Source organism: Elgaria multicarinata, chromosome 22, assembly GCF_023053635.1.
Source record: "Elgaria multicarinata webbii isolate HBS135686 ecotype San Diego chromosome 22, rElgMul1.1.pri, whole genome shotgun sequence".
In the NCBI taxonomy this organism is placed as follows: Eukaryota; Metazoa; Chordata; class Lepidosauria; order Squamata; family Anguidae; genus Elgaria; species Elgaria multicarinata.
Window position 1 is genome coordinate 16754893 of NC_086192.1, and position 26210 is coordinate 16781102.

The 26210-nt window shown below is 60.6% G+C and overlaps 2 protein-coding genes across 2 annotated transcripts; both read right to left on the minus strand.

Annotated features, from left to right (window-relative positions):
* Positions 1–471: 471 nt before the first annotated feature.
* Positions 472–6184, minus strand: TEKT1 (tektin 1). Its single transcript, XM_063146660.1, has 8 exons — positions 6155–6184; positions 5419–5618; positions 4713–4878; positions 3878–4006; positions 2951–3094; positions 2212–2434; positions 1306–1502; positions 472–698 (listed from the first exon to the last, which is right to left on the minus strand). The coding sequence occupies exons 2-8, from the start codon at positions 5606–5608 to the stop codon at positions 539–541; spliced, it is 1209 nt and encodes a 402-aa protein (XP_063002730.1). The 5' UTR covers positions 5609–5618; positions 6155–6184; the 3' UTR covers positions 472–538.
* A 3624-nt stretch (positions 6185–9808) lies between these two features.
* SMTNL2 (smoothelin like 2) lies at positions 9809–18954 on the minus strand. Its single transcript, XM_063146659.1, has 9 exons — positions 18541–18954; positions 16087–16177; positions 14582–14833; positions 13376–13456; positions 12484–12547; positions 12028–12186; positions 10547–10664; positions 10261–10412; positions 9809–9947 (listed from the first exon to the last, which is right to left on the minus strand). The coding sequence occupies exons 1-9, from the start codon at positions 18952–18954 to the stop codon at positions 9821–9823; spliced, it is 1458 nt and encodes a 485-aa protein (XP_063002729.1). The 3' UTR covers positions 9809–9820.
* Between the last annotated feature and the right edge of the window lie 7256 nt (positions 18955–26210).

The following is a 26210-nucleotide window of genomic DNA, read 5'->3' on the forward strand; positions in this document are numbered from 1 at the left end:
AGGGCTCCCGTTGCGGACTCCCTTGCCCCTTTGGGCCTTGCCTAGGCAGGGCCATTGGCACGAGGGTGCCAGGAGTCCGGGGGGATGGAACGAGCCCCCCCCCCGCCCCGCAGAGCGGCCAGTTCAAAGGGGCTCTGAACGGAGGAGGACTTGGGGACGCAGCCATGAGCAGCAGGATTGCAAATCCCAAGGGGGGAGGGGAGGGGAGGGGAGGGGAGGGGTGGGCACCCCCGCTTGGAAACACTTTGGCTTGAGTGGGAGGGGCAGTGGCTCAAGCCCCCCCCCCGGCCCCTCCAGCTCAGCCCCTTGAAATGGAGCACATCCCACCACAAGCCCCAGAGAAGGGCTTCCATCGGGCGTCCGCGTATCCCGCGAGGAACCATTTTGGCCATGGGGCTTCCATAACTTTATTGTCCTGCAGAAAGTGTAGGGCAGCCAGCAGGCTGCTGCCCCCGCCGGAGGCTCCGGGGCAGTCGGGCCCCTCTGCGAGGTCCCCGGCTGTGGGGTCCAAGTCGGTCGGGGTTGCTGCCGCCCGATGTCAGAAGTCGCAGATGGCGATGGACTCCCTCATCTGCATGCACAGCACCTCGTCGATGTAGAGGCTGTTGGACTTGACCTCGATCTCCTCCTCCAGGGAGAGCTGCCGGCGGAGCAGGCCCTTCAGCTCCGCTTGGGCCTGAGCCAGCGTCTCCTGCAGCCTGAGGGGATGCAGAGCAGGGCGGCTGGCAGTCCGGGGCCTCCATCCCAGGGGAAACGCCCTCCCTCCTCCCCCTCCTGGCTGGGCCCCCGCTCTTCCCGGGGAGCCTGGACTTGCCCACGGTTGCGTGGAACGGCTGCTGGGGGCCAGACGGGACACTCCGACTTCTGCACCACGAAAGCCCCTGAAAGGGTGAAGCGAATGCAGCCGGGCTTGCCTGAAGACGGGGCTGCTGTGCGTAGGAAGACGGTCCCAATCCCCCCACCCCGCTTGCCAGGATTGCCTGGTGCCCCATCCAGATCTCTTCACGTTCCCCTTCGCAGCCACCCATGAGGACTAGAGACTTGCTCTCAAAGAGAGAAATAGAGGCATCCGTTCAAGGCTCTGGCAGGTGGCAGTGTCTGACCTTGCCAGGGGTCACGGTGGTGTCCGTGCAACTAGCGCCAGCGGGGCCAAATCCATCCTGATCCACAGAAGAGCTGCCAGTCGCCCTGACGAGCCCCCGTGAAACAGCCCTCCCTTGACTACCTCCTGAAGGGTTTCTAGTCCCCAGGGAGGACTCGAGAGCGGGCAGCAGGGTCCCGTCGCTGCCTTGGGCTTGGACGTACCTCTGGATGTTGTGGCTGATTTCTCGCACCTCGCGCATGAGCCGACACTGCACCTGTTCCCGGCAGAGCTCCACATTGGGGCGGTGCGTCCGGGTCTCCAGGCGGGTCTGGGCCACCTTGGCCGGCCCCTCCTTGTCCAGGATGGATTTCCGCAGCGCCTCCATGTTCTTCTCCTGGGAGCTGATCTCCTCCATCACCTGCAGCCAAAGGCAGAAGCGTGCCGGTGAGAGGAGGGCACCGTGGGCAGCTCCGGCCATCGTCCCAAACCCAAGGGCTGCAGCCGGGCCCCTCGGCGTGCAATGCAGATGCGCGGCCATGGAGCCACGGCCCTTCCCAAGATTCCAGCCCTTGTGGTGCTGATTTTAACAGGAACGTGGAAGATGCGGCCGTGTACAGAGTCCAACCCTTGGCCCATTTAGGTCAGGACTGTCTACCCCAGAGGTGGGCAGCTCGTAGGCTGAAGCATCATCGGGGGGCAGGGGGCACACACCGGTTATCCCCTGCTTTGCGCTGACTGGTGCCACTGCAGCGTTTCAGACGGGTCTTTTCAGTGCTGCGTGGAGATGCTGCTGGGGGCTGAGCCCGGGGCTTATTACAGGCCCGACGGGGGCTCCACCGATGACCTGTGACCCCGCCCTCTGGGGAAAAGGGGGGGCTTGTTTTGGGATGGGCTTTTATGGCCAGGCTTCAAGGGCGTCCGATGTCAGCATTTCTTCAGCTTTTCCATGGGTTTTAAAGTTGTAAACCACCCAAAGCCTGGATGTGGTGATAGGTTGGAAGAGACCGGGGCACATGAGCAGCCCTCCCTCTCCCCGGCCCGGCCCAGCCCGGCCCTCCCTCTGACAGACAGACACACACACACACACACACGCATGCAGGGGGCGGGGGTTGCCCATCCGCCTTGACCTTGGCCAGGTGCGTTTCCAACTTGCTCTTGGCGTCCTTGGTCTCCTTCACCCTGTTCCGGAAGGCGACGTTGACGGTGTTGTTCTGCTTGTGCATGTCGCCGGCCGTCTGGGAGAGGATGCGGTCGATGAGGGCGCGGAGGGCCAGGGAGTTGTTCCGCTGCTTGTCGGCCTTCTCGACGTTCACGTTGGAGAAATCCACCCACTCTTCAGGACTCACCGAACTGTCACGGGGGCGAGAGGAAAGGGCAGGTGACTCCCGGCGGCAGTGGGCAGCAAGGAGGGTTCTCAGGGAGGCTGCCTGCAAAGGTGCAAATTCTAGGCTCACAGCCTAGAATTCCACAAAAGGCAGAGAAGGGTGGGAGGAGGAGGAAGTGGGGGCACGTGGACTGCGGCGAGAGGTGATCTGTCGTACCTCCCATGGGGATGAGGACTCGGGGGTTGTGCTGGGAGTCGAGGGAGTTGCAGCAAAGCTGAGAGGCTGCATCACGCCGGTGCCGCGGGAGGCCGTTCCAGCAGGCAAGGGGGCAGCAAAGGGAGGGGTGGGCGGGCTGTTTGAGGGAGACCCGCGACCCCTTCCCTCCTGCTGGCCTGGTCAGTCCTCTTCCCGTGCCAAGTAGGAGTGCTGGAGCCCCGCGTGCCTGTGGGCGTGAAACTGACAGCCCTTGTCCTGCTGTGCTGCTGCTGCTGCTGCTGCTGCTGCCCTGATGCACACACCCCCTCCCATCCCCCGGACTCACTTCTCTTCCACCTTCACAACGTTCTGGGCATATCTGATGTCGGGCGTGTTGTTGGTCAGGCTGGAGCAGTAGTCGTCAATGGTCAAGGCTGTGAATTTGTCCTTCAGGTCCTTCTCGAGGTTGTATTTGGCCGAGCGGTTGAGCCTGGAGGAGGAGAGCCAGACCGGGCTGTGAAATGCCACCGGCCGCAGAGCATCAAATGTGCCCCTTATCCCTGCCTAGAGGGGCTCGGGTGCCCTGAAAAAATGGCACATGAGCATGTGTGTGGGTGTGTTACTGCGCAAGCCACAAACTCCACAGAGCAGAGAACAGCTCTGCAAAATAGCTCCTCGCCCAGTTCAAAGCCTGTTAGGGTACAATCCTAGATCCATTTACCTGGGAGTAAGCTCCATTGAATTCAACAAGTCTTACTTCTGATTAGACAAGTATAGTATTGCACGCTTAGGAGAGCATCCAGAAAGGCCAAATGGGTTTGCCACTGTGCAAAACCAAGCAAGCGGGTCAGGAAGAGGCAGGGCGTGAATCGAGGCCTTGTAGGCCCACCTCTACCCAGAGGGCCATGCGAGCAGCGGAAGGGTGAGAGGCAGAGGGACTTCCAGCCACATCACCAAAGGTCCTTTTTAGCTAGAGAGGCCCAGGATCGAACCCCACACCTTTCACCTGCAAGGCAGGTGCGTTTCCATGGAACTCTGGCCTCAGGCCCTGGATTTCTGTGCTCATGGAGGGCTACTCCCACCTCGCCACCCTTCAGTCCCATGGATCACGGCTGGTGTTAACATCTCTCGGCTCCAGCTGTGGAAATGCGGCTGAGTTCTCAGTTGCGTAGACACCCGCACCCTTTCAGGCCCACCCTGCTGCCCACGCGCTCTCCAGACCCACCCACCCAACTTTGTTCCTGCCCCATGCCCTGCTTGGGCTCTCCCATACCTGATTTGCTCGTTGGCTTGCTCCAACGTGCGCTCAAGCAGAGCGACGACCCCCTGGAAAACCTCCACTTCCTTGATCAGCTCCTGGTCCACTTCGTCATGGACCAGGTCGATCCCAACCCGCCTCTCCCTGGAACGAAGGAAGGAGAAAGGGGAATGCATCTGGTTTTCCCTCTCGGATGCACCGGGATAGCACAAACGCGGATGCTTCCCCACTCCGGGGACAAGGCAAACCACGGGGTGCGTTACTTTCTGTCTATGAAGTCTCCTTGTTAGAGGTTGTGCGCGTGCGTTTTCTTTGGCGTGTGGTTGGAGCCAGAGTGCGTGGACTCCCAAGGCTTTTGGTACAGCTGCTTTAAGCAGCTCTTGTTATGACCTTTCCTCAGCCCACATGGTAGGGTGGGCTACCCACACTCGAGGCCTTCAAGAGGCAGCTGGACAGCCATCTGTCAAGTATGCTGTAGGGTGGATTCCTGCATTGAGCAGGGGGTTGGACTCGATGGCCTTCTAGGCCCCTTCCAATTCTACTATTCTATGATTCTATGACTCAGAAGGCGTGGTTTACAGTGCCAGGGTGCAGCCTTGGAATGCAAAGGGATCACGTTCCCTGAGATGAAGAAGAGAGTGTGCCTCAGAGGCATGTGCAAAGGGCCTTTCTCTCCCGAATGAGTCACCCTGATGAGACACCACACGGCAGCCCAGCCCAAGGGCTGAATTCTGGGTCTTCTTAGAGCTCTCCAGGCAGGACCTGGAAGCCCACGTCCCCCCACCTCCCAGTCCAGATCCTGGGGGGGGGGGGGGAAGGAAGAACCCCACCCCTTCTTTATCATCCCCACCGGTTCAGAAGGCACTGCTGGGCAATGAAGAGCGGCTCCCTGCAGCCTTCTAGAGCTTTCTCCAGCCGCGTCCTGAAGGCCAAAAGCACCTCGGTCTCCTTTGCAACCTGGTCAAGCTTCTCGTCCAGTTGCTCCTTCCAGAACTTGATCTCCTGGAGTCTCTGCTCTGCAAGGCGGGTTGAATGGTGGGTCAGTCCACGGGAGAGGAGCGGCCAGGCCGGCAGGGGCCTCAACATGGCTGGGAGAGGATGGTGCTCAGGGTGGACAAAAACCCCAGAGGCCGAGGGCAGCAGGCTGGGCTGGTGGCACACGCCACGGGCAAGCGGGCAAACGCAGAAGAGGAACGCACCGGCAGTTTCCCAGGGCAGATGCAAGGGGTGGGGGACCCATGCGAAGACCTTCCTCTCCCCCCTCCAGGGACCACAAAGCCTCCTCAGTAGCCAGCGAGACACGCGCATGCCTCCAGCCTCCCCGCGTGGCCTGCCTCTCGCACGCTCTGGGGAGCAGACACCTTTCTGCCGTTACAGGTTGTGCCCTGAGTCCGGCACTCTTTCTGGTTTTGTCTATGATTTTGTCCATTCGGCTTTCGTAATCCACGGGCTGATTTGAAGCTGAATCCGTGAATGAAAGGTCAGGGCTGCCATTCTAGAGGCTGAGGACCCCCCCCCCCCCCGCAGCCTGTTACGCAGCCGGAGGTCCCCCTCACCTATCCTCTTGTTGACGTCGCTCTGGGTCCTCTGGGTGGTCTTCTCGATTTCGTCCACCAGCCGCTGGCTCTCGTCCACCAGGCGCTCGGAGCGGGACCGCTGGGCCTCGGCGCCGCTGTACTGGGCCTTGTTCGCGATGTGCCATTCGGGGGGCAGGAACTTGGGGGGCACCTGCAGCAGCTTGGCCATTGTAGTCGCTCTGGGGAGGCGAAGGGAGCCGGAGGGCATGAGGGGGCAGCCCCAGGCCGGGCAAGGATGAGGAGGCACCTGCACTCCACTCCTTCACTGGGGCTCTGCAGACCTCCTCCTTGCTCCCAGTCTTCCTCCCACTGCCTGGGGGGTGGGGCAGGCCTTGCACAGGCCACGGCCTTTGTGGTCTTCCTGCCTAGACGGGACGGGGAGCTGGAAGTGGTGCCAAGGAGCACCCCCGCCCCCCACGCATTGGCACAAGGAATGGCAGGTCTAGGCAAGCCCCCCCCCCCCCCGCCCGCCCGCCCTGTATCCACCGGGGAGGCTGCCGCAGCCCTCAGGCCAGAAATCGAGCATCCCAGCTGGGCTCCAGGTGCACTTGGGATGCGCTCAGAGGCACCCTTTTCCTTTGCCCTCGCAGTGTCTACACCCCCCACCAGGGGAGGGATGGGAGCTGTTCTAAAGCCTGCCTGGAGGAAGGAGAAGTTGTTGCAATATTATTTATTTATTTATTTATTTAATTAATTAATTGCCAATGGCGCCCACCTCTTTGCAGCGGCTCCAGGTCCGGTGCGGGAAAGCAGCAGCTGACGAGCAACAAACCCGTCGCCATGGGGACGCAGTGTCGTGGCAACGGGGGGGCGGGGGCTGAGCTCTAGAATGCGGCCCTGATTGGCTGCCGCCCCGAACTCGAATTAGGAGGATGGAGGGATGAATGGGTGCGCGGGAGGGAAGGGACTTTAATGCGCCCCCCCCCCCCCCGCGCAGCCCATTGGGGGCTTTGGACCACAATTCTCTCGCCTGGACGGGTGCGCTTGATGGGCGGAAGGCAATCTGCCCGCCCTGCGAGGTTGGCCAACTCCCACCCCTGGACCTCTTCCTGGGCCGGAGCCCCCAAACCCGCTCCCACAAACATTGAAAAGCCTGATCTATAGACGTGCAGCTTATGCCCCGAGGCCTCTGCCTTACCTGGGGAGGTCTCTGCCTTGCCTGGGCCCACCTCTGCAGCCCCCCCTCCCCACGCCTTTGATGTAGCAGCCGCTGGCTGTGCCTTGGTCCCACACCCGTCCCTGGAACGCCTCCCACCCGCCGACCCACCCCTGCCCAATCCTCACAGTGGCATACGTGGTTCCCTTCCCTGCCTGCCCAGCCCACGTTATGCGAACCACCACCCTGCGAGGTAGGCTTGGCTGTGAGCCTGTGGCAGAGTGGGGGTTTGAAACCAGGTCTTCACAGCCCAACACTGTAGCCATTACACCGGTTCTCTGCAGGCCTCTTGTGGTCTGCGTGTGCGTGCATGCATTGTCCTCCCCTGCACTTCTGGTTTGCTTCTTAGCCGCAAAAAGTATTTTCCACTGCCGGATCTTCCCCTGCGCAGGTTCTGTTCTACAAGGGAAGGGTCTCTGCCCTGAGCCGGTAACAAAGAAGTGTGAAACTTCTCAACAAGGCATGTTGGTGACCTTGGGGCAGGCGGGGTCTTCACCTGGAGCATTTGGGATGCTTTGGCCTCTGGCCACGACCAGCTGCTTCCCCCCCCCCGCAACCCCTGAAAGTGTCCTGTGGAAGCCGTGTCTGGTCAGGAGGCCAAGTGGCTGGGTTCTGGACCTTTGGCGCTGCGTGTACTACTGGGTCTCACTTCTCACCTCCTCCTCCTCAGGGTGGTGCTGAGCCCTGGGAACAGGGCAGCTCTGCACGGCTGTATATTTGGGGCAACACGCAAGCGTGGCTCCACATGCAGCCACGCCCGCGTTGCCTTTGCTGGAAATGTGGCTTCCTTGAACCTCTTTAGGGTCAGTGTTTGCTAAGTCAGCCCAAACCTCTGTAGAGTTAACAAAAGCTAGCAAACCTGCCCGCAAATCATCAACATGGACGACTGCTCACAAACGCAGGGTGGACACCACATCGTCCCTCCCCTTCGTGGTTGCTGCTTTCGTAAAGGGGTGTGTGTCCTACGGTGAGGCTGTAGGAGCCGCCTTCAGAACTGCCGGGATTTGGGGGTGGCTGCTTCGAAGTGCCTGCTCTGACAGGGGCTCTTGGGGCAAAACCTTTCGGGGCAGATTTCAGTGGTGTCCTTGTCTTCACCAGGGCAAACCTTACTGCACACACACCTTTCAGGAAAGCTCAGCTGATGTTTGTGGCTTTCAAAGCCTGTCCCTGGCTCAGCTGCAGCTACCGTCTTCTTTAAATGTTGACTCACGGTTTAACAGGCTCTTACGTTTTGTTTTTAACAATAAAAGATGTAAGGTTGAAACTCAGAGAGCTGCCTTCAATGTATTTGATGAGAAATGGCCTTCTGTACAGAACCAATCACTGTTTATACATGTATCTATTATCACTGAGGAAGCCCAGATCCAGAAGGCCAGGGTGGGCTGGGCTGCACAACGACGAGCAAGTAGGAGCCCAGATGCTTGGAGAAGAGGCGTCTGGGTGGCACAGGCTCTCTCCCCCCCCCCCCCAGCATCTGCGCACTGGGGAGAGTCACATAGCAGGTCCCGTTTCCTTGGGTTGGCGCAGCGGCGGGGTCTCACAGAGGTTCTCAGCGCTGTTTTCACCCAGCAGCACTCCGTGAAGATGTTCCTGGGAACCACTGCAAGGGGTGACTTCCTCCACCCCAAAAGCCCGAGGATGGAAGTGGGATGTGGGTTGGAGCACCGGAGAGGGATGGGTGCGGGGCCTCCTCCTCCCCAGCCAGCTATGGAATATTTGAAATCTGTGCTCATAATTCTGAGCATGGCCAGAGCGCCTTTCCTCCACCATGAAGCACAGCCCTCCACCACAGCTGTGATTTAAGAGCAGTGCCCCACTGCGTCCCCTCTTCTTGGGCTCAGCGGGGGTCCTGAAACAGCCCCCTCCCTTCCTTTGTTCTGATGTTCTTTCCTGGAGACACACATATGGGGGGGGGGGGGTTGGCCAGCCCCATCTCGGAGTGGCTGAAGGCCCCTGGGCACATGCTCACATGCCCACACCAGCTTGCTTCCTGGTGCCGAGATCAGCCCAGTGGACCTCTGTGCAACGAAAGAAAAGAAGGGGAAACCTCAAGCAGAGGGGGTGGGGCTGAGCTGAATTTCCAAGGGGTGGAAATCCTCCTTCCTTCCCACAAAATAAGTTATCCACATGTAAGTGCCTTGGCTTCATTTGCATAATATATGCAGGGTGCAGAATTTGGGGTCTCCTTTCTTTTTGAACTCAGGCAGCCCTGCCTAGGAGGGGGCATGTGGTTGGCTCAGCGTCCTCTGCCCGGGGCGGGGGGGGGGGGAAGAGCTCCTGCTGCAAAGCCAGGTGGAGGGAGCTGCGGAGTCCTGCCTTCTCTTGGGCCTGGGGCCTCCAGCCCAGCCTTAGGCGAGTCTAGAGTGGGATGGCGCACGCATGCCCCAGCAGTGAGCTCCAAGGGGTGGAACTGAGACCTGTGGGGGGGGGGGGCGGGAAGGCCAGGGCCGGCGGGGCTGCGTCCCATGAACCACGGTTTCTCCACCTGGTTTCGCAGCTCCAGGTCCCCTCGGGGGTCCGAGCTGCCGTGTGCGTTTCTGCCCTCTGCTGGGGCAGGAGCGGCTCCAGCACTGCACCGTTTGGCCCTGCACCCACCAGCACCCAAGGCAGCCCTCAGCTATTCCCAGAATTTGCCCGGGGCAGCAGCTCTGGGTTGACGTGAGCCAGGTGGGTGCCAGAGCGCGGGTGTTGGCGACCAACCTCACCCGAAGGAAATGGGGCATCTCATCAGTGTGTGTGTGTGTGTGTGTGTGTGTGTGTGTGTGTGTGTGATTACTAACTAGCTTGGGGGGGGGGGCACACGCTGTGGATATGGAGCAGATGGAGACCGCTTGAGTTCTCTAATGACCGGGGGGGGGGGGAGCGGCCCTCTTGGACCGCTTGGCCAACTGAGCTTCCACGATGCTAGCGAAGGGCGATCTCCCCAGAAGCGCCTTCTGTAGCCACGGCTGCCAGGGAGGACCAGGAGGGGGAGGGGCTGGCCTCTCCCCATCTCCCCCCCCTGCGGGGCCTGGGGTCCAAGGAGCCCGGGGGCCACAACCGCCCGCCTCCGTCTCTTTCCTCCGCCTTGGTGCGTGGCACCACCACCGTCCGGCTTCCCGGGTCTCAGCGGTCGCTGCAGCCGCCCGTGCCGCCCGTGCCTGAGCAGCAGCAAGCGTAGCACGAAAGCAGCCGTGGGCACGGCGGCGCGTTCCTCGTGGGGCCAGGTGGTCGTTGGCCGCAGCCTCATTCGAAGCGCCGTAGGTGGGTGTAGAGCGACTGCACATAGGTGAAGACGCACATGGGGTCCGGCTTCCGCCCCATCAGCAGCATGTCTTCCACCTCAATCAGGCGGTCACAGCTGGCCATTTTCCTGCCGGAAGAGGCGAGGTGGGCCTGATTCAGGAGTGCAGGGAAACCGGGAGGGTTCAGGGGCTCTCCACCTGCCACCCCCAACTATCTCACGGTGCTTCCCCTCAGGCTGGGTTCCCCCGTTCCTCCTCCCCTCCCCACAATCCAGTCAGGTACAGTGTAGAAGTGTTGCTCTCTCCGCTGAAAAGCTTGCAGGGCCTTTTCCGCACAGCCCCCAAGTTTCAGTATGCCCCAGAGATGGGGGGCTCCCTCCCCTCCCTCCCTCCCTCCCTCAGCCGCCCCCAGGGCCCGTGCTCGCTGCCTGCCCCACTTACTCGGCCATAGTGAAGGCCAGCTCAAAGTTCTCCTTGCGCTTGGCAGGGTCCAGCGTGTGGTAGTCGAAGGCTTCCGGGAAGAAGGAGTGGACCAGGGCGCAGAAGCCCATGCCGTCACTCCAGCTGGAGGAGAAGTTCTGCAGGTCGATGTGCTGGGGGTGGGGAGAGGGGAGAATGAGCACTCCCGCGTGGCAGCCCTGACCGGGGGTGGGAGGGAGAATTGGGGCCAGGCTGTGGGGGCATCAGAGCAAAGCAAGGGGGAAGGAGGGCTGCAGCAGCCCCCTACCTTGTAGCCAATGGTTTTGGAGCGGCACCATTCCAGCAGGATTTGCTTGATGCTGCTGGCACTGGCGACGCCAAAGCTCTGCGACCTCTTCAGCTTGGCCCGGCCCTGGCCGCTGCCTCTGCACCAAGGAGCAGCGTGGGGAGAGACAGGAGGGTGAGGATCCGTCGCCTCTACCTGCGGCGCTGCCACAGCAGAGCCAGGCCTGAACCGCCCCCGCCCCCCTGCCCAGAGAGGCTCTACGACAGCAGGAGAGACGGTGGAATGTGCAAGAAGCGCCCCAAAGCCTTCTCCCCAAGGGGGGGGGGCGGGAGGGCACAAGGTCTGACCCTCCTCCGCGCACGTGCCTTCCGTGTGTCCACAGACTGGGCTCCCGAACGTGGCAGAGGCAGCTGCAGCAGTAATTCAAGGAGGCCGCGCCTCTCGTGGGTCTTACAGCAGAAAGGGCGGGAGGGGGAGTGCTGGACGGTTCCCGACATGCACGTCCTTCAGGGCTTAAGGAAAGCGGTCTCGCGGGAGAGGGGACGGGGTCCCCACCCTCTTTCAAGGAAGGTCAAGAAGAGAGCTCGGGGGGAGGCAGTTGTACAGTGGAAATAGGTCCAGGTGGGGAGGGGGACCTGTCAGTCTGGAAGCTGGTTCTACTCCAGAGGGAGGCAGTCTGGTGTGCTCCAGATGTTTTGGATACCAAGTCCCATATTCCCCTGCCATTGGTCATGCTGGCTGGGAGCTGGAGTCCAGAACATCTAGAGGGCACCAGGTTGCTCACGCCTGGGGTGGGCAGAGGGAAGAAACATTCCTGCTGCCCTTGAGCTCCTGGGAGGGAGGGAAGGAAGGGTCCAGACTACACACAGCCCCCCCCCCAGCTCCAGGTCTCTGGGCCCCTCTGCCCCCTCCCCAGCCCCAGGCTCTCTTCGCACACCTGCCTTCCCTTTGACAGGAAGGAGAGCAACGTGCGCCATGCAGCCGCCTGCCACAAGCAGGCAGCTCTCGGGCTCCCTGTGCCCCCCCCCAACCTTCTTCCTCCGCCACTGCACACAGCTCCCCCCCCCCAGCAAAAACTTTGCACTGCATGAACCCTGCTGTACCCATGAGAGAACAGGGGAGGCCTCTCTTGCAGTGGCTGCTGGGCTTTTTGGCGCCCGCTGGGCTCAGGCCGCGCCCCAAGGGGAGGCCTCTCTGTGTGCCCAGCCCAGGCCCCCAGGCCCGGTGATCTGAGGTGGGAGGCTTGTAACTGCCGGGCGGCAGAGCACCTGTGCAGCTCTGGGATTTCCAGAGCATCTGCGCTGGACGGCAGGACGGCGGGCAGCTGTGCTGCATGGGGAAGGGCCTCCCACCCCCCACCCCCCTGGTGACGGAGAGCCCCTGCCAGGCCGTAGAGGTGGTCCTGGGCTAGTGGGCTGGAGGTGGCGGCTGCCACCTTCCGGTCCCCATGCCTGCCCGACCCTGCCCCCTGCAGCCGGGCCAGGCCGGTGGGAGCCACCTACTTGCCGGTGTCCTGCTCAAACTTCTCAAAGAGGGCTTTCCTGGCCTGCGTGCCCGAGGTGCGTGGCAGCGTCTGTGATCGCACCAGCTCCCTCCGCTTCTCCACTTGCCGGTGGGCCGTTGCAGGCGGGGACATGGGAGCCACGTCCCGCTGGCTGGTGCTGTCAAACAAGGAGGAAGGACAGGACAAGTCCCTGAGAAGAGAAGTATTGGAGCCTGGGGCCAGAGGGAACTCCCAATGCAGCGCGTCACCCCGCGATCCGCCACTCTCGGGCAGGAGTGGCCAGTCGGCGGCACGCTGGATGCTTTGGCCTGCAATTCTCTGGCTAGGGCAGATGAGAGCTGAAGGCCCCAACAACTGGCGGACCCAGAGTCCCCCCCCCAAGTGCTCCAAGGGCATCTCTGTGATGTCCAGGACACGGAGACGGACACTGCCCAGAGCTGCCACCGGGGCTCACCTTTCGCTAGCGTGGGCCCCGTAGCTCACGGCCGACACGGACTTGGTCACTGAAGAGAATTTCTCTAGAAAACGAAACACGGATGTCAGCAGCCTTCCCCGGTGCTGCCTCCTGCTGCTGCTGCTGCTGTGCTTGGAGGGGGGGTGCTGCCCCACTCCGAAATGGAGGATGGGGCCGTGGGGGATTTCCAGTGCCGCTGGTGCTGGGGAAGTTTCCCCAAATGAGGCGCGAAAGGAGTTCTTTACTACATAAACGCAAAACAGCCTTTCGTGGTTTTCTTGTTACTGTTTTATTCCTGGATATCTGATGCACTGAGAACTCCGCGACCAGCGCAGTCCCTGACAGCTGTTGAGCCACGGAAGTGGAACGGAAGCTTCTCTTGGGGAAATGGCCACGGGGCAAATGTCAGGAAGAGCCCGGAAGCTGGGCCAGGCCAAAGGCCCCCCTCTAGCTCCACACCCCGTTTCTCACCGTGGGCAGTTGGGGCCACTGGAAGCCCACGAGCAGGACAGGAAAGCAACAGCCCCCGCCCCCATGGCCGCCCTGCAATAACTGGTGTTCGGAGCTAGACTCTCTCTGCCTGTGGAGGCTCCATTGAGCTAACAGCCACGGCTACTTCTCCCCGCTTCCCCAAATACGTTCGCTTCCTTCTTCAAGCCCCCTAAGCGAAGGCCTCCACCACTCCACCCTGATGCAGGACCTGGCCTTTGCCGGAATCGCCATCCTTCTGCTATACAACTCCCGTCCCCGGGGAGTGGACAGAGAGGATTCCGGGAATTCCTGGCAGCCCATTTGGCTGATCGGCTCCTCCAACTTGGGCCACAAGTTCAACTCTGTGACAGGAAACTATTTTCCAAAGGCGAAGGAGGCACATGCAAAGATGCCTTCGGACCTGAGGTGACGGAGGCGCTTGCCGTCCTGGTGGAACTTGCACTCCAGTTCTTCACAGCGCTCGGAGGGGACATGGCGGCACCTTTCATAAAAAGGAGGAGGAGGAGGAGGAGGAGGAGGAGGAGGAGAAGGAGAAGGAGGAGAAAGGAGAAAGGAGGAGAAGAAGAAGAAGAAGAAGAAGAAGAAGAAGAAGAAGAAGAAGAAGAAGAAGAAGAAGAAGAAGAAGAAGAAGAAGACTGTGTGATTCAGCTATAAAGAGAGACAAAGAGCCTTGGAAGGATGCTGGATCAGACCAATGGGGGCTGGGCTGGGGTCTCCAGGGGGCAATCCCACCCACCCCCAGGGGCTGCACTGACAAATCTGGGTGGCGGTGGGAAAACACTCATCAGTTTGCCACCAAATTTAGATGGCAAATGGTGGCAGTGGCCTTCAAGGGCCAAACTTAGCTTTGAAACAAGGAGCTCAGCCTTGCTAGAGCACTGTTTCGATTTGTGGCCTAAAGTTAGTGGTTCTGCTGCTGCCGCTGCCATCACAGCAAATCTGGGGGCGATGGTGCTGCATGCAAAGGTGCCCTGGGTCACGTGTTGCCCCCCTGATCTAGTCCCACATCCTGCTGCCCAGAGCGGCCAGCAGCCCCCATCTCTGCTCCCAGTTGCGGAAGGGAGGGATATCCATGAGGAAGACAAGACAATCCCTGCTGGAATGGAGGGAGGGAGAAGCCCAGACAAGTACAAGCTGCCCCAGGCAGGCCTCAGCGGCGGCTGCAGCTCCCTCCCCAAGACCCAACAGCTCCATTCAGCTGGAAATGGCCCCCTCTGGAGACCTCGACACAATGGGGGTGGGGGGGGAAGCGACCCTCTCCAGCACGGGAATGTGGCTCTTGGAGGAGAGATGGAGGGGGCCAGCCCTGGCACGCAGCAAGGGCTGCCCCCACAAATGTGTTTGCACAGGTGTAGCTCCATGGCCACCTGGAACACCCGACCCCCTCCCTGGCCCCATAACTCCAAACCAAATGCATGTTGAAAGGGTCCCCTGTGCAAACGCTGCTTTGGACGAGCCCCACCCCCACCCCCACCCCCCCAACTGGGGATGGGACTTGGCCAACAACCAGCGGGCCTCCAATTCATCCACGGAGGGGCGGGGGGATTTGGGGGCCCAGAATGGCCAAAGGAAGGAGGCTTGTCCCGGGTCGCTTGCTTCCGCTGACCTGCTTGGCTTGGCGTTTTTGACGGTGCCTCCTCGCTGCGGCTTTTGCTCTGTGCCCCCCCGGGGGAACTCGGCGCCATTGGGGAGCCCACCGTCTCCCCTGAAAAGGTCTCCGATAGCCTGGTGACGGCAGTGACCGGAAGGTGTGGCATCCGCACGGACACCGCCGGAGCGTGTTCCTCGAGGGGGGGATTCGACAGCTGAAGAGAAGCGGAGGAGGGGGAGGCCGTTTCCTGAGTGAGCCTGGCCAGGCCTGGGGGAGAAAAGCAAAGCCAGGCTGCAAGAGAGGCAAACGCCAGGCGAGCACTCCACGTGGGCAGCGAGAGGAGGAGGAGGGGCAGAGAGGCATTAAAACGGGCCCCGTGCAGCTTGATGCAAGCAAGAGGTGAGGGGGTTCACGCTGGGGCGAGACACCCCTCCCCTCTTTGAAAGCGCACTGCGGGTGGACTTTCAGTCTTTCATTTCTCAGGCTGCTGTCCTTGGTGTGAGCCTGCTGTTGCCGCGAATGTGGAATTGCCCCAAGCGAGGGATGGGAGCGGCCGAGACTCTGATTCCTCTGCGCTTGGCAGTTGTGAGCTCAGATCCATCCCCAGGTCAGAGGAAGCAGGTGGTGCTCAGGGTCAAAACAAGGCCTGGTGTGGAGCCGGTGGGCACAGGCTGACCGGCAGGGTTTCCACCTCCATCCAGCAATTGCAACTGCTGTGTGTTGTTGCACCTGGACACCTTTTCAATAACTTTTCTTTTCTTAAAACCTTTATCCCACCTTTTAGCCAAAGGGGGGGGCATGGGAGCTCCCAATCATATATCATACAATCCTGAAAAGTACTAAAAGTGAAACACCATTTTAATTTGGAGTACAACAAGAACCTTTCTACATCAGGCTTTTATTGTGCGCTCGTTGTGCGCCCACGATTGTTCACTCACGGTAGTTTGCGGCTCCTTTACCTACTATCCTGCTCTTAGCAAGTTTTGAGGAATGTCTGCTATTATTTAGAAAACGCTCTATAATGCCCCATGAAATCGCGCCATTCTGCTATACCACAGTTGCCATCTAAAGGCTATATAATGAAACATATAGAAAAACCCTGGTAGGGGGGAAGCACATGTAAAGGAGCAGATCTTAATCCCGCAAACCATCTGGAGTCAGAAGCCCCAGTAAAGGAGCAGGATAAACAGCCTCGTGTGTAGAAAAGCCCTAACGTCTCATGGAACGTTTGCAAGCAGCCTTGATTTTCACTTACAGGTTAATCTATATCTATATCTATATATCAGTAATCAATAGGACGATTTAAGAAAAGGACCTTTGCACCAGCTTTTGGGATGGGGAGCAAGAGCCACATCCCCCCCACTCCCACCCCCGGCAGGAACCACACAATTCTCCAGGGTCCAGAGAGCCCCCCCCCCCCCACGGGCTGCCTTACGGCTCACAAACAGGCCAAATGGGAGGCTGAGGGGAGCCCTCTGGTCTCACCTGGGACCCTGCCCCTCCCTCCCTCCCTCCCTCACCTCCTGATGGGAGCTGGTGCCCGTTCTCCATCACAGCTGAATCAGGGGCTCTTCTGCTTTCAGGGCCACTCTGATCCTCAAAGTCCACGCTCTGCCAAAGCAAGAAGACAGAGGGGGCTGTTACAAGCAGCAGCAACTGCAGGGAGCCAGACGTCAGGCCGCAAAGCCCCGGAGAGAGTGTCGTGTCCCCTCCCCCAGGTCTGGGTCCCCTGGCTTTCGGGGAGATGCCCCCCTAAAGGGAGGGGAGGGCCGGGCATCCCCTGGGCAGTTTGGGAGGGAAATATGTCACCCCACTTTCGTGAGGGCCGGAGGTGGGGGCTTAAACTCAGGGCTGCTGGAAGGAGGGCGATCCCCCAGGCCTTGCACAGCGTTGCAGGGTTGACATACAACTCTGGTGGCGGTGGCGGTGGTGGTGGTGGTTAAAAAAAGAAAAGGGTCCGGAAGGCTGTGGAAATGACGGAGCCCAGATTCCCGAAAGGAAGCTTTCCGGAGCAGCCTTTTCAAGGCAGAGCGGCCGCCGAGGCTCTAGCTCTCTTCTCGGGGTGGGTGGGGGGCACCTCACAGTTTCTCCGTTGAAAGCTTCAGGGGAAACGTATCCAAGGAGGGGGGGTGTTTCTGGAAATACTCCCAGGCGTTTCCTCCGCCTGACAGAAACAGAAAGCAGGCCTGTCCGCACAGGCAGACTGAGGATGGCTGGGCTCCAGGGAGGGTCTCACACTCAAGAGCAGTCATCTGGGGATGATGGAGCATGGTGGCCTGGCCTGGATAGGAGGTGGGAGCTGCTCAGGACCTGACTTGATCTGACCTGTCTTTGCCCCTTGCATTTCTCTGGCCCTATTGCCAAGTGCTTCCGGGAGGGGGGGCTCAAAGCAGGACCCCCTGGGAGCCAAGCACTCATTCCCAGCAGCCAGCAGCGTGTGGCTGTCACCGCCTCTGGCCAGAGGACAGACCTCCCTGGCTGGAATGCTCAGAGCCCAGGGGTCCCCCAGAGGATGCCGTCAGAAAGCGGCCGCCGAGGAGGGCTAGGCAGCCTTCGGGCCAATCCAGCAGGACTCTGGCTCGGTCCTCAGGGGCTGGGGCTGAATCCTGACTCTGTGGCAGTCAGTTTCCCAGGCTAAGCATAGGCAACCGGCACCCAGTGCTAAGCACCCACTTCCAGTGACGAGGGCGTGTGGCCAGAGGGTGCTTTGCTTGCACCGGGGAGTTGGTGCGTGTCCCTCCCCGGCCTGCAGCACAGGGATCCCAGAGGGCCTGGCTGTCCTGGCTCGCGCTGTCCCAGATCCGGGGGGGGGGGGGGGGCGGGGGGAGGAATCCCAGCCTCTCCTTGGAAGGTGCTGCTCCAGGGCGGCAGGGTCATCATGTCCCAAGCAGGCCCTCATTTTCTATTTTGGGCTTTGGTGAGCCAAGGGGCTCTTAAAGGCCCAGCGTCCACATCTCTGGCCAGTTCCCACACAGCCAGCCACTCGCTCCTTGAGCTGTGGGCTGGGCCCCAATCCTCCCTGCCTTGAGAACTTGGCTTCTGCTTCCCCAGGGGCTCACCAGAAAGACGCAGCTCCAGAACCTGTTTCTGGGCTCTGCCCCAAAGCACTTAAGAAACACAAGGGAGAAGCAAGCCTCTGAGCAGGTACAGAGTGCCTTTGCCGTCCCACAGTCTTCCAGCTCAAGCCCCAGGATCTCCCCCTTGGCTGTGAGAGGATCTGGGGCAAAGAGACCACGCAGAGGCTGTGTCCTGAGCCCGAGAGGTGAGGGGGGCTGGAGCAAGCCACCCCGTGGCTCTAATTTCCTATTTTGAAAAGTTTCCGGGGCTCACGCCAGCAAGGGAATCCCCTGCTCCAGTCAGACAGTGGTTATGGGTGAGCGGAAGGCACTCTGGACATGCTCACTGGTACTCTCTCCTGCCTGACCCTTCTTTGGCATGGGAAGCAGATGCGGGCAGCAAGGGGGGGCACCTGTCCCCCCACCCTGCGCAGGGCTGGAGGAATGCCCCCCCTCTTGCCATGTGGAAAGTCTGATCCTGCGGAGCTCCGTCTGAAGCCGACCGGCCCGGCTAGCCTAGCCTTCCCTCAGAACCGCCTCCCGGGCTGGGGGAGGGGGAAGCCCCCCCCCGTTGCTGCCCTGGGCCCTGCTCCAACGAGCGCTCCGCCCCAAGGCCCCATCCTGCCTGCCCAGCGAGCCCGGCTTCCGCGGCCAGAAGCCAGAAAAAGCCCCCGCGGGAGCTCGGACGGCGCCCCGAGGTAGGAGCCCCCCTGCGGGCCGGGGTCGCTCGCTCGCTCGGCCCTCCGCCCTGTTCGAATTGGAGGCGGTGCGCGCTCGGGTGGGGCGTCCTTCTCGGGGTTAGGGGGGCACTGCGGGGCGGCCGGAGAGCGCGCCGGCGGCTGCAGACGAGAGCCCCTGGGCACGCCGGCCCCGGCCCCCTCCTCCTCCTCCTCCTCCGACGGCGGCGGCGGCGCTTACCTGGCTCCTGCCCGCCAGGGAGAGCCGCGCGTGGCTGGCGAAGCGGGCGCCGCTGCTGCTGCCGCCGCTGCTGCTGCCGTCGGCGGCGGCCGGGGGCGCGTCGGGCTCGGGCAGCCCCGCCGCCCGGCCCAGGCTCTCCACCTGCTGGCCCAGGCGCGCCACCTGCGCCCGCAAGCGCTGGTTGTCCTGCTGCAGCTCGGCCACGGTGTGCGCCAGCGGGCTGGCCAGACGCAGCACCTCGGCCACCTGCCGGTCCACGCCGCTCTTGAAGGCCTGGATGTCCACGTGGATCTCGTGCACGGCGCCGCGGAGCGTCTCCTCGTAGCGCCCCAGCGCCTCGCACACCGTCTGCGCGTCCTGGCTGTTCAGGTCGGCCGGATCGCCCGTGGCCGCGCGGGCCGCGCTCACCTCCATGGCCGCGCCGCGGCGGCTGCTCCCCGCTCACGTCCAGCGAGCGCTCCGGCCCTGGCCGCGCCTCTCCGGCGCCCGAGCCGGACCTCGCTTCTTATACGCGCCGGGGGCGGGGAGGGAGGGAGGGAGGGGGCGCGGCAGGAGGTCTCCGGCAGGAGAGCGGCGGCGCGGCTGGGAGGGGGCTGCCGGCCGCGATCTCCCCGGCGCTGCAGACCGCCCCTTCGGGGGAGGAGCGGAGGGGGAGGCGGGAGGGAGAGCTGGAGCGCTGCTTGCTTGGGGGGCAGCATCGCGGGCAAAGCAAACATTCCTTCTCCCTCGGTGAAAGGAGGGAGGGAGGGACGGAGGGAGGGAGAGAGGGGCCTCCTGCGCCGGGACCCTGGCAGCCCGCCGCCGCCTGCGCAAAGGCGATGGCAACCCGCGAGCGGCTCGGCCGCTCCTAAGCCCAGCGATCGCGGGGCGGGGCTGGGAAGAGGTTTTCGAGATTGCCTCCTAGGCAAGGAGTGCAAGAAGATACGGATCTGTTGGAGATGGATCCGCTGTAATCTCGGCCAAGAAAGAGCAGCCCCGGAAGCGGGGAGCAACGCGACGAAGCACCTGAAATCGGGGGCGGGGTGGAATGCCAGAAGGCCCAGTTCCCCGCCCGTCACCACCTTCCCCTGGATTTGACTCACAAAGATCACCCGCCCCCCACCCCCGCTGGAAGGATGAGGACGGCACTTCTCGCCGCTTGGGCAGGGCAGGGCTGCTCGTGCACACGTTCGACCTTGCCAAGGCAAAACTCCGTAGCCCCTGGCGGATCCGGCCCGTTGCCATCCCAGCATTTGAGCTGCCTGATGGCACGCTTTAAGCCTGGCTGCCCATCTGTGGCCCTGCCGCCTCTCTGCTCCTGGGGTGGGGGGTGCGAAACTCTGACTTCAGCCCAAGTGGAACCGAGGTTTCTCTTGGAGTGGGGAGCTCTAGTCCACCCTTGTCTGCTGTGGTCAGAAATGGGGCCCCTGGAGCAGAGAGGAGGCAGGGCCGCAGCCGGGCTGGGGAGGCCGAGAAACGAGCCACTGGCAGGCAGCAGACTGTTCTGGAGAGGAGGTCAGCCCTGTTCTGGGAGGCCTTGAATGGAAGCCCAGCTGGCCCGGCTTTCCATTCAAATGATTAGAAACTGGAGTAGTGGCACTGGGAGAGAGCGCGCCTCTGACTGACTGGGTTAGGGGGTACTGTAAGCTACGAGAGGTTGTGAGCCTTCTCAGTGCCAGCATGGCTTACCCTGAAGTGCAAACCCGGCATGGGCGATCCAGGGTGGGTTTGTTTTTCAAGAACCCAGGGCTTGTTGGACAGGGTTTGTTGAGGATAGCTTGTTCTCAGGGTGGCTTGTCATCATAGAATCACAGAATAGTAGAGTTAGAAGGGGCCTATAAAGCCATCGGGTCCAACCCCCTGCAGGAATCCACCCTAAAGCATCCCTGACAAAGGGTTGTCCAGCTGCCTCTTGAAGGCCTCTAAGGCATTCTAGAGCAGAGGCCTTCTCTGCTGTGGCCCCCCCCCCGGCTGTGGAATGAGCTCCCCAAGGAGGTTCGCTTGGCACCTACGTTATATGCTTTTAGACGCCAGGTGAAGACCTTTTTATTCTCCTAGCATTTTAACAGTCTATACATAAATTTTAACTTGGTGTTTTAAATTTCTAATTTTGCATTGCTGCTGTTTTTATCTGGTTGAGCTTTTATATTGTATTTTATATTATGGTTTTATACTGTTGTTTTATACTTTGAATGTTTTTAATTTTTGTGAACTGCCCAGAGAGCTCCAGCTATTGGGTGGTATAGAAATGTAATAAATAAATAAATAAATAAATAAAAATAGTGTGGGAGAGCCCACAACCTCCCTAGGTAACTGGTTCCATTGTCGGACTACTCTTACAGTCAGGAAGTTTTTCCTCATGTCCAGCTGGAATCTGGCTTCCTGTAACTTGAGCCCGTTATTCCGTGTCCTGCACTCTGGGAGGATCGAGAAGAGATCCTGGCCCTCCTCTGTGTGACAACCTTTTAAGTATTTGAAGAGTGCTATCACGTCTGCCCTCCATCTTCCCTTCTCCAGGCTAAACATGCCCAGTTCTTTCAGTCTCTCTTCCTAGGGCTTTATTTCCAGACCCCTGATCATCCTGGTTGCCCTCCTCTGAACACGCTCCAGCATCTCTGAATGCGGCAGCCTGGCTTGTCCCAAGTGGCTACAGAGCAGCTGGGTAAGAGGGGCCAGAAAGCCCCCACTGCTCTTCACAATGGCATGAGTGCTGCCTCCGGCCTCCGGCCTCCCTCACCAGGAACTGCCCCTCCACCAATGCAGAAGCAGAACTTTGGAAGGATGGTCATGAAATTGCTGCATTTAAAGGGGTCCTGACTTCAAAAACCCGGCACCAACCCGGCAACCCCATTTCAAGATCTCCTCCATCACGGGGTGGGGGGTTGGGGTGGGGGGGCTTGCCTAGAAAACAAACTCCGTGACATTTAGCTGGCCTTGCCGTGAAATAAACAACTGGCATTTGATGCAGCCAAAGTTCAGGGGAATGGCTATTTAAATGTGATCACAGCTGCCCTTTGCATGAGGCGGTGGCCAGGCTAATGTAGGCCATTCTAGCTGAGGCTGTCTGAAGCGCAAGAGACCGTGAGACGAGAGCCCTTTTCCACATGCCCCGGAGGAGCGTAAACAACCGCCTCCGCCTCCACCCAGGCTGGCAGAGAGGATGGGGGCGTTGCAGCGCGTCCGAAGCACCCAGAGGTGCCGCCGTGGGTGCCATGAACAGAGAGGCTGTGGCCCACTCCGGGGGTCCTTCAGAAAACCCCGAATAGACCCTGCTTTTCAAGCCTTTTCAGAAGAGGAAGGAAGGAAGGAAGGAAGGAAGGAAGGAAGGAGAGCTGAAGAAGGCTGAGGAGGAGCTGCTGGCCAGGAACCAAACAGATCCACTCACCTCCTCTGTGAACCTGATCTGCCATCGTGCCAAACATGTTATGAGGCCTCGTAAACATTTTAGCACCATGCTGAGCACATCCCAGCCCCCATTTTCTGGAAAACAGCTCCAAAATGTTGCCCGTTTCACAAGCCCCCCTTTCCCTGGCAGAGGCCCGGCTGGGTATACCTTTCCTGTAGGAGAGCTGGCAAATCTTTTTTCTACTCTAGATGTCCAGCAGCCTCCTCCCGAGGAAACAGCCTCACCTTGTGTTTGGGGGGTGAGAAGCAGCCCTGGGGTGGAGGGGGTTCTCAAGGAGGGGTGGGTCGGGTTGCCCCACACTCTGCCTAGAGACTGAGATTTCACCCACACGCTCCAGGCATCTGGGGCATTGGCTGGCCTGGACACCCAGCATTGGTTTTAAAAGGCTAAGTTTCTATCCCTCATGGTCATAGGATAAAATAGGAAGGTGCCCAAGTCGCCCGCTTCTCACTTTCTGCCCCCCACCCCTGTTGCATGCCAAGTATAGCAGCGTGTGTGTGTGTGTGTGTGTGTGTGTGTGTGCATTCACCATGGCTGAGATTGGCTCTGGCGATGGGGCTTGATGGGGCTTCAAGGGTCCTGTCCACAGAGAGACCTGCCCCTCCCCCTCCCTCCCTCCCTCCCTCTCCTCTTCTGCCAGCTCTGCAGGATGACAGAGGCTGGGCCAGGTTTCCTTCCCAGCATGCCCAGCGCTGCTGCATCCTTCCAGGAGTCAATATTTACCAGGAGTTGCCATGTGCAACACAGAAAGGTCAGAGTTAGCCTGTCCTGCAAGCGGAGGAGGAGGAGGCACCCGACCACCCACCTGCCAAGCCCTGGGCAGCCTGGCCTCTGAAGAGACGCTCCGTGGCCAGTGGCCCGCTGGGCCGGGCACCTGCTTGCCTTTGGCTCAGCACCCTTCAGGGGCGATGCTAGAGGGGGCCATGGAGGGTGGGCGGCAAGCGCCCCCCAGCCAGGAGCCCCCCACTCCCCTTCCCCACCCCATTGCTGGACTCGTGTCCTTCCTCGAGGTCCGCTGTTGCCCCACCCCACCCCTGTTTCCTGGGGATTGGTGTCCCACAACATCCAGGGTGTGGCGCTTTGGGACGGTGATGTTCTGAAACGTGCAGCAGGTAGGGGGTGAAGGAGGAAAACAATGAGGTCACCCCCGCCGCACCCCTCCCCGGCTATGGCGCGCCATCTGGCCTCCACCCTTGGGAGCGCTGCCCTGTGCTGCTGGCACTTTTCGTGCTGCTGCCAGAGCCTGACGTAGCCCAGCCAAGAATGATGAGGAGCGCGGGGGGGGGGGGGGGCTGGGCTCCGTCTTGCTCCGGGCTCCAAGATAACCCTGGCAGGTGCTTAGAAAGTTCCCAGATGTGGGAAGGAGCCACGGAATGTGTTTTGTTTTGAGGAGGAGGAAACGAGGGAGGGAGGGACGGGCCTGGGCCCACCAGAGGCTGGTCTACACAGCAGTCTTTGTCCAGGGTGAGCAGTGAGGGGCGATGTTCCCTCCCCACACCAAGCAACGCCCCCTCCCAGGGAAGAGAAGGCCATCTCTGCACCCCACTCTCCCCAAACCCTACAATTCCTGGAAGCCGGGAATCCCACGCAGCCGTGGTGCAATGCAGTCTAAACCAGTGACGTTCCCTTCCTAGACAACTTTGTGCCTGGGCATCTTCCTGCGCGCCACCAAGCCCCATCCTGCACCAGCCGGGCCAGTTGGGCCATCCTGCCTCCCACCCACCCCTGGATCCAGCCTCAGCAGCCACTGGGTGGCTGATGTCGGCTCCCCTTTGCCTCCCCTGACCCCCTAAACCGGGGGAGGCAGGACGGTGCCCTCTGGATATTTTAGACTACAACTCCCATCAGCCCCAGGCAGCATGGCCAATGGTCAGGGACAATAGGCCATTCTCTGTCTGAATGCCATTGAGAGTGGGGGTGCTGCCGCCTGAGTGGGTGGGTGTGGGTGGGTGGGTTTCCAGCTGTGCCTCCCTCCCTCCCCCCCTTCCGCTGGCTACTCCTGTTTCTCCCTCCTTCTCCGCTCTTCCCCCCAGGAGGCTCAGCTCTCCGTCCACCACCCCTCTTTACAAGGTTTTTTGCATTGTTTGGTGATTCCTCAAGAGGAACCCAAATGTCCCGTTGCGTTGGAATGAGCAGATCTCCAGCTGGCACTAACTGGTGGAGGAAGCGCCCAGTCCTCTGGCCGTGGCTGCTGTGCCGGCTGGAGGCTCCCCCACCCCACCCCCAGGCCTGGAATGACAAGCGGGGGCCAGGCAGAGAAGCTACACCTTGCACTCACTTAGCTGGGACATTCCTGCCTCGAGAGCTCCTATTTTTAGCCTGCCGGTTGGCCGGGCAAGCAAAGGCCGCTGGAAAACCAACACATGCAGAATCCCCCCTGCCAACCCTGTTTCCAGCACCCTCCCCTTTCCAGCAAGGCACACAATGCCACCCCCCACAATTCATGCAACCCACAAGTTGTCACAAGATGCCCAGGCAGGGGCCTCTGGGAATGCTCATTGCCAAAAGGCCTCCGCCTCCTCCTCCTCCTCCTCCTCCTCTGTGGCCTCCTCTCTCTCTCCCTTTCTCTCTTGACACCTTCTGTTCTGCTCTTGCCTGTGCCGACTCCTTTGCACGTGAGGTTCACTGGATGAGCCCCGGGCTTCCCGTATCCTGTCCTGCCATTCAGTGTTGCATCTCCCTCCCTCCGCCGGCCTTCTAAGCTGAAATGCCCCCGTCCCTCCTTCCCCTGCTTTGGAAAGCAAAAGCCACTGAAAGCTGGTGAGAGGCAAACATGGGGCCATTGGGCAAGTGAGAGCCCATCAGTCTCAGAAGCAGCAGAAATGGTGGCGATGGAGGAGATGGAGGTCCACCCAAGAACAGCTGGTGCTTCCCTCATCTCCTGTGGAATTATCTGGAGTTATGCAACAAATGATTGGGCTCCATGACACCCCAAACCCTTTGGCATTGAGTTCCACAGGTTAACAGCCATCACTGCCTCTGCATTGTTCAATGTGTGCCATCAGTGCAAAATGGGGGCAAAATTGTGGTGGAGAGGGAGGAGGAGGGAGGGAGGGAGGGAGGGAGAGGGAGAGATTCCCTCTATGTCACTTGATGCAGCTGCCGGGGCCTGGCAGGGTCAGCGCTCCCAAAATATCAAGCCCAAGGGCCCCGATCCACAGCAGCCTCCAACTCTTTGATCTTTTTCAGACACCCAGAAAGGAGTAGCACAAACCAGCCTGTGTGTGTCTCAGCTGGGCCTGAGCGTACCAAGGCTCCATCCCTCCGTCTGTCCTCCCAGCGCTGCAGTGGGAAAGGAACCCGGTGGCCGGCTGCTGTCTCCCACGTCCCCTGCAACCAGGCTCACATTTTCCATCTCCCCGCCTGGCGTTCTTTTCACTTTCTCATGGCCTCATTAGCAAGATTATCTCACTAGAAGGACAGGAGTTTATCTTCTGCAGGAAGGGACGGGAAGTGCTCTGCGCTGCACGTGTCATGGAAAGAAGGTGTTGGGGGTTTCGCCTGTAGGGTTGCCAGCAGGCTCTACTCCTGGGCAGGAGCCTGAGACAAAAGTGATATTCTAAATAAATAAATGCAAATCTTCTAACAAATAAATACAAGCGGGGAAGTTCTAACCTGCAGCATGACTGCCTACACTGGCAGGCGCAAAAGCATGGCTAGTAAAAACAGCTGGCAGCATTTCTCCTCCAGCCAGGTCAGGGTCGAAGGTGCGGCGGTGTGCCTGTGCCCTGTGGTCGGTTTTGTTGCCTTGCGGCCTCCTTAGGAACCCAGGAAGCTGCCTGATGCAGCGCCAGACCCTCGGGCCCTCTGGGCCAGTGCTGTTGACACTGGCCGGCAGCTGTGGCTCTCCAGGCTTCCGGACAGGACTCCTTCCCGGCCCTTTCTGGAGATGCCACTGGGGATTGGGCCCGGGGGGCTTTTGCGTGCGAAGCTGGCGCTCCGCCAGTGAGCCAGAGCCCCCTCTTTCAGAGCATGTGATGCAGCAATGAAGCCAAGAGGGCTGTTCAGCATGCACAAAATGCGTCATGATCCCAGGCGGCAGCCACACCTCTGGGGCAGAGCAGGGAAGAGCGCTTTACACCCTGCCTGTTCCCATAGGCTCGGTCTGGGTGGAAGAGGGGCCCCCGGGCTGTGTGTGGTGCTGGGAGCAGGTTGGACTGATGTCTCCATCCTGAGATGAGCCAAGCTCAGAGCGTGGCAGCTCAGGTGTGGTCGTCACACAGGGGTGCGTGTGTGTGTGTGTGCGCGCGTGCATGTGCCCGTGGACCTTGTTCTCCCGGAGGCC

Excerpts from the sequence above, each read along its gene's own strand:
- TEKT1 (XM_063146660.1), bottom strand. The coding sequence starts at position 5,608 with ATGGCCAAGCTGCTGCAGGTGCCCCCCAAGTTCCTGCCCCCCGAATGG. Across the intron at positions 4,879-5,418 it reads CGACGTCAACAAGAGGATAG|AGCAGAGACTCCAGGAGATC; the intron begins GTGAGGGGGACC and ends CCCGCCTTGCAG. Across the intron at positions 2,435-2,950 it reads GTTGTGAAGGTGGAAGAGAA|TTCGGTGAGTCCTGAAGAGT; the intron begins GTGAGTCCGGGG and ends CCCCCGTGACAG.
- SMTNL2 (XM_063146659.1), bottom strand. The coding sequence starts at position 18,954 with ATGGAGGTGAGCGCGGCCCGCGCGGCCACGGGCGATCCGGCCGACCTG. Across the intron at positions 13,457-14,581 it reads AAAAACGCCAAGCCAAGCAG|GTGCCGCCATGTCCCCTCCG; the intron begins GTCAGCGGAAGC and ends TTTTTATGAAAG. Across the intron at positions 12,548-13,375 it reads AAGCGCCTCCGTCACCTCAG|AGAAATTCTCTTCAGTGACC; the intron begins GTCCGAAGGCAT and ends TTCGTTTTCTAG.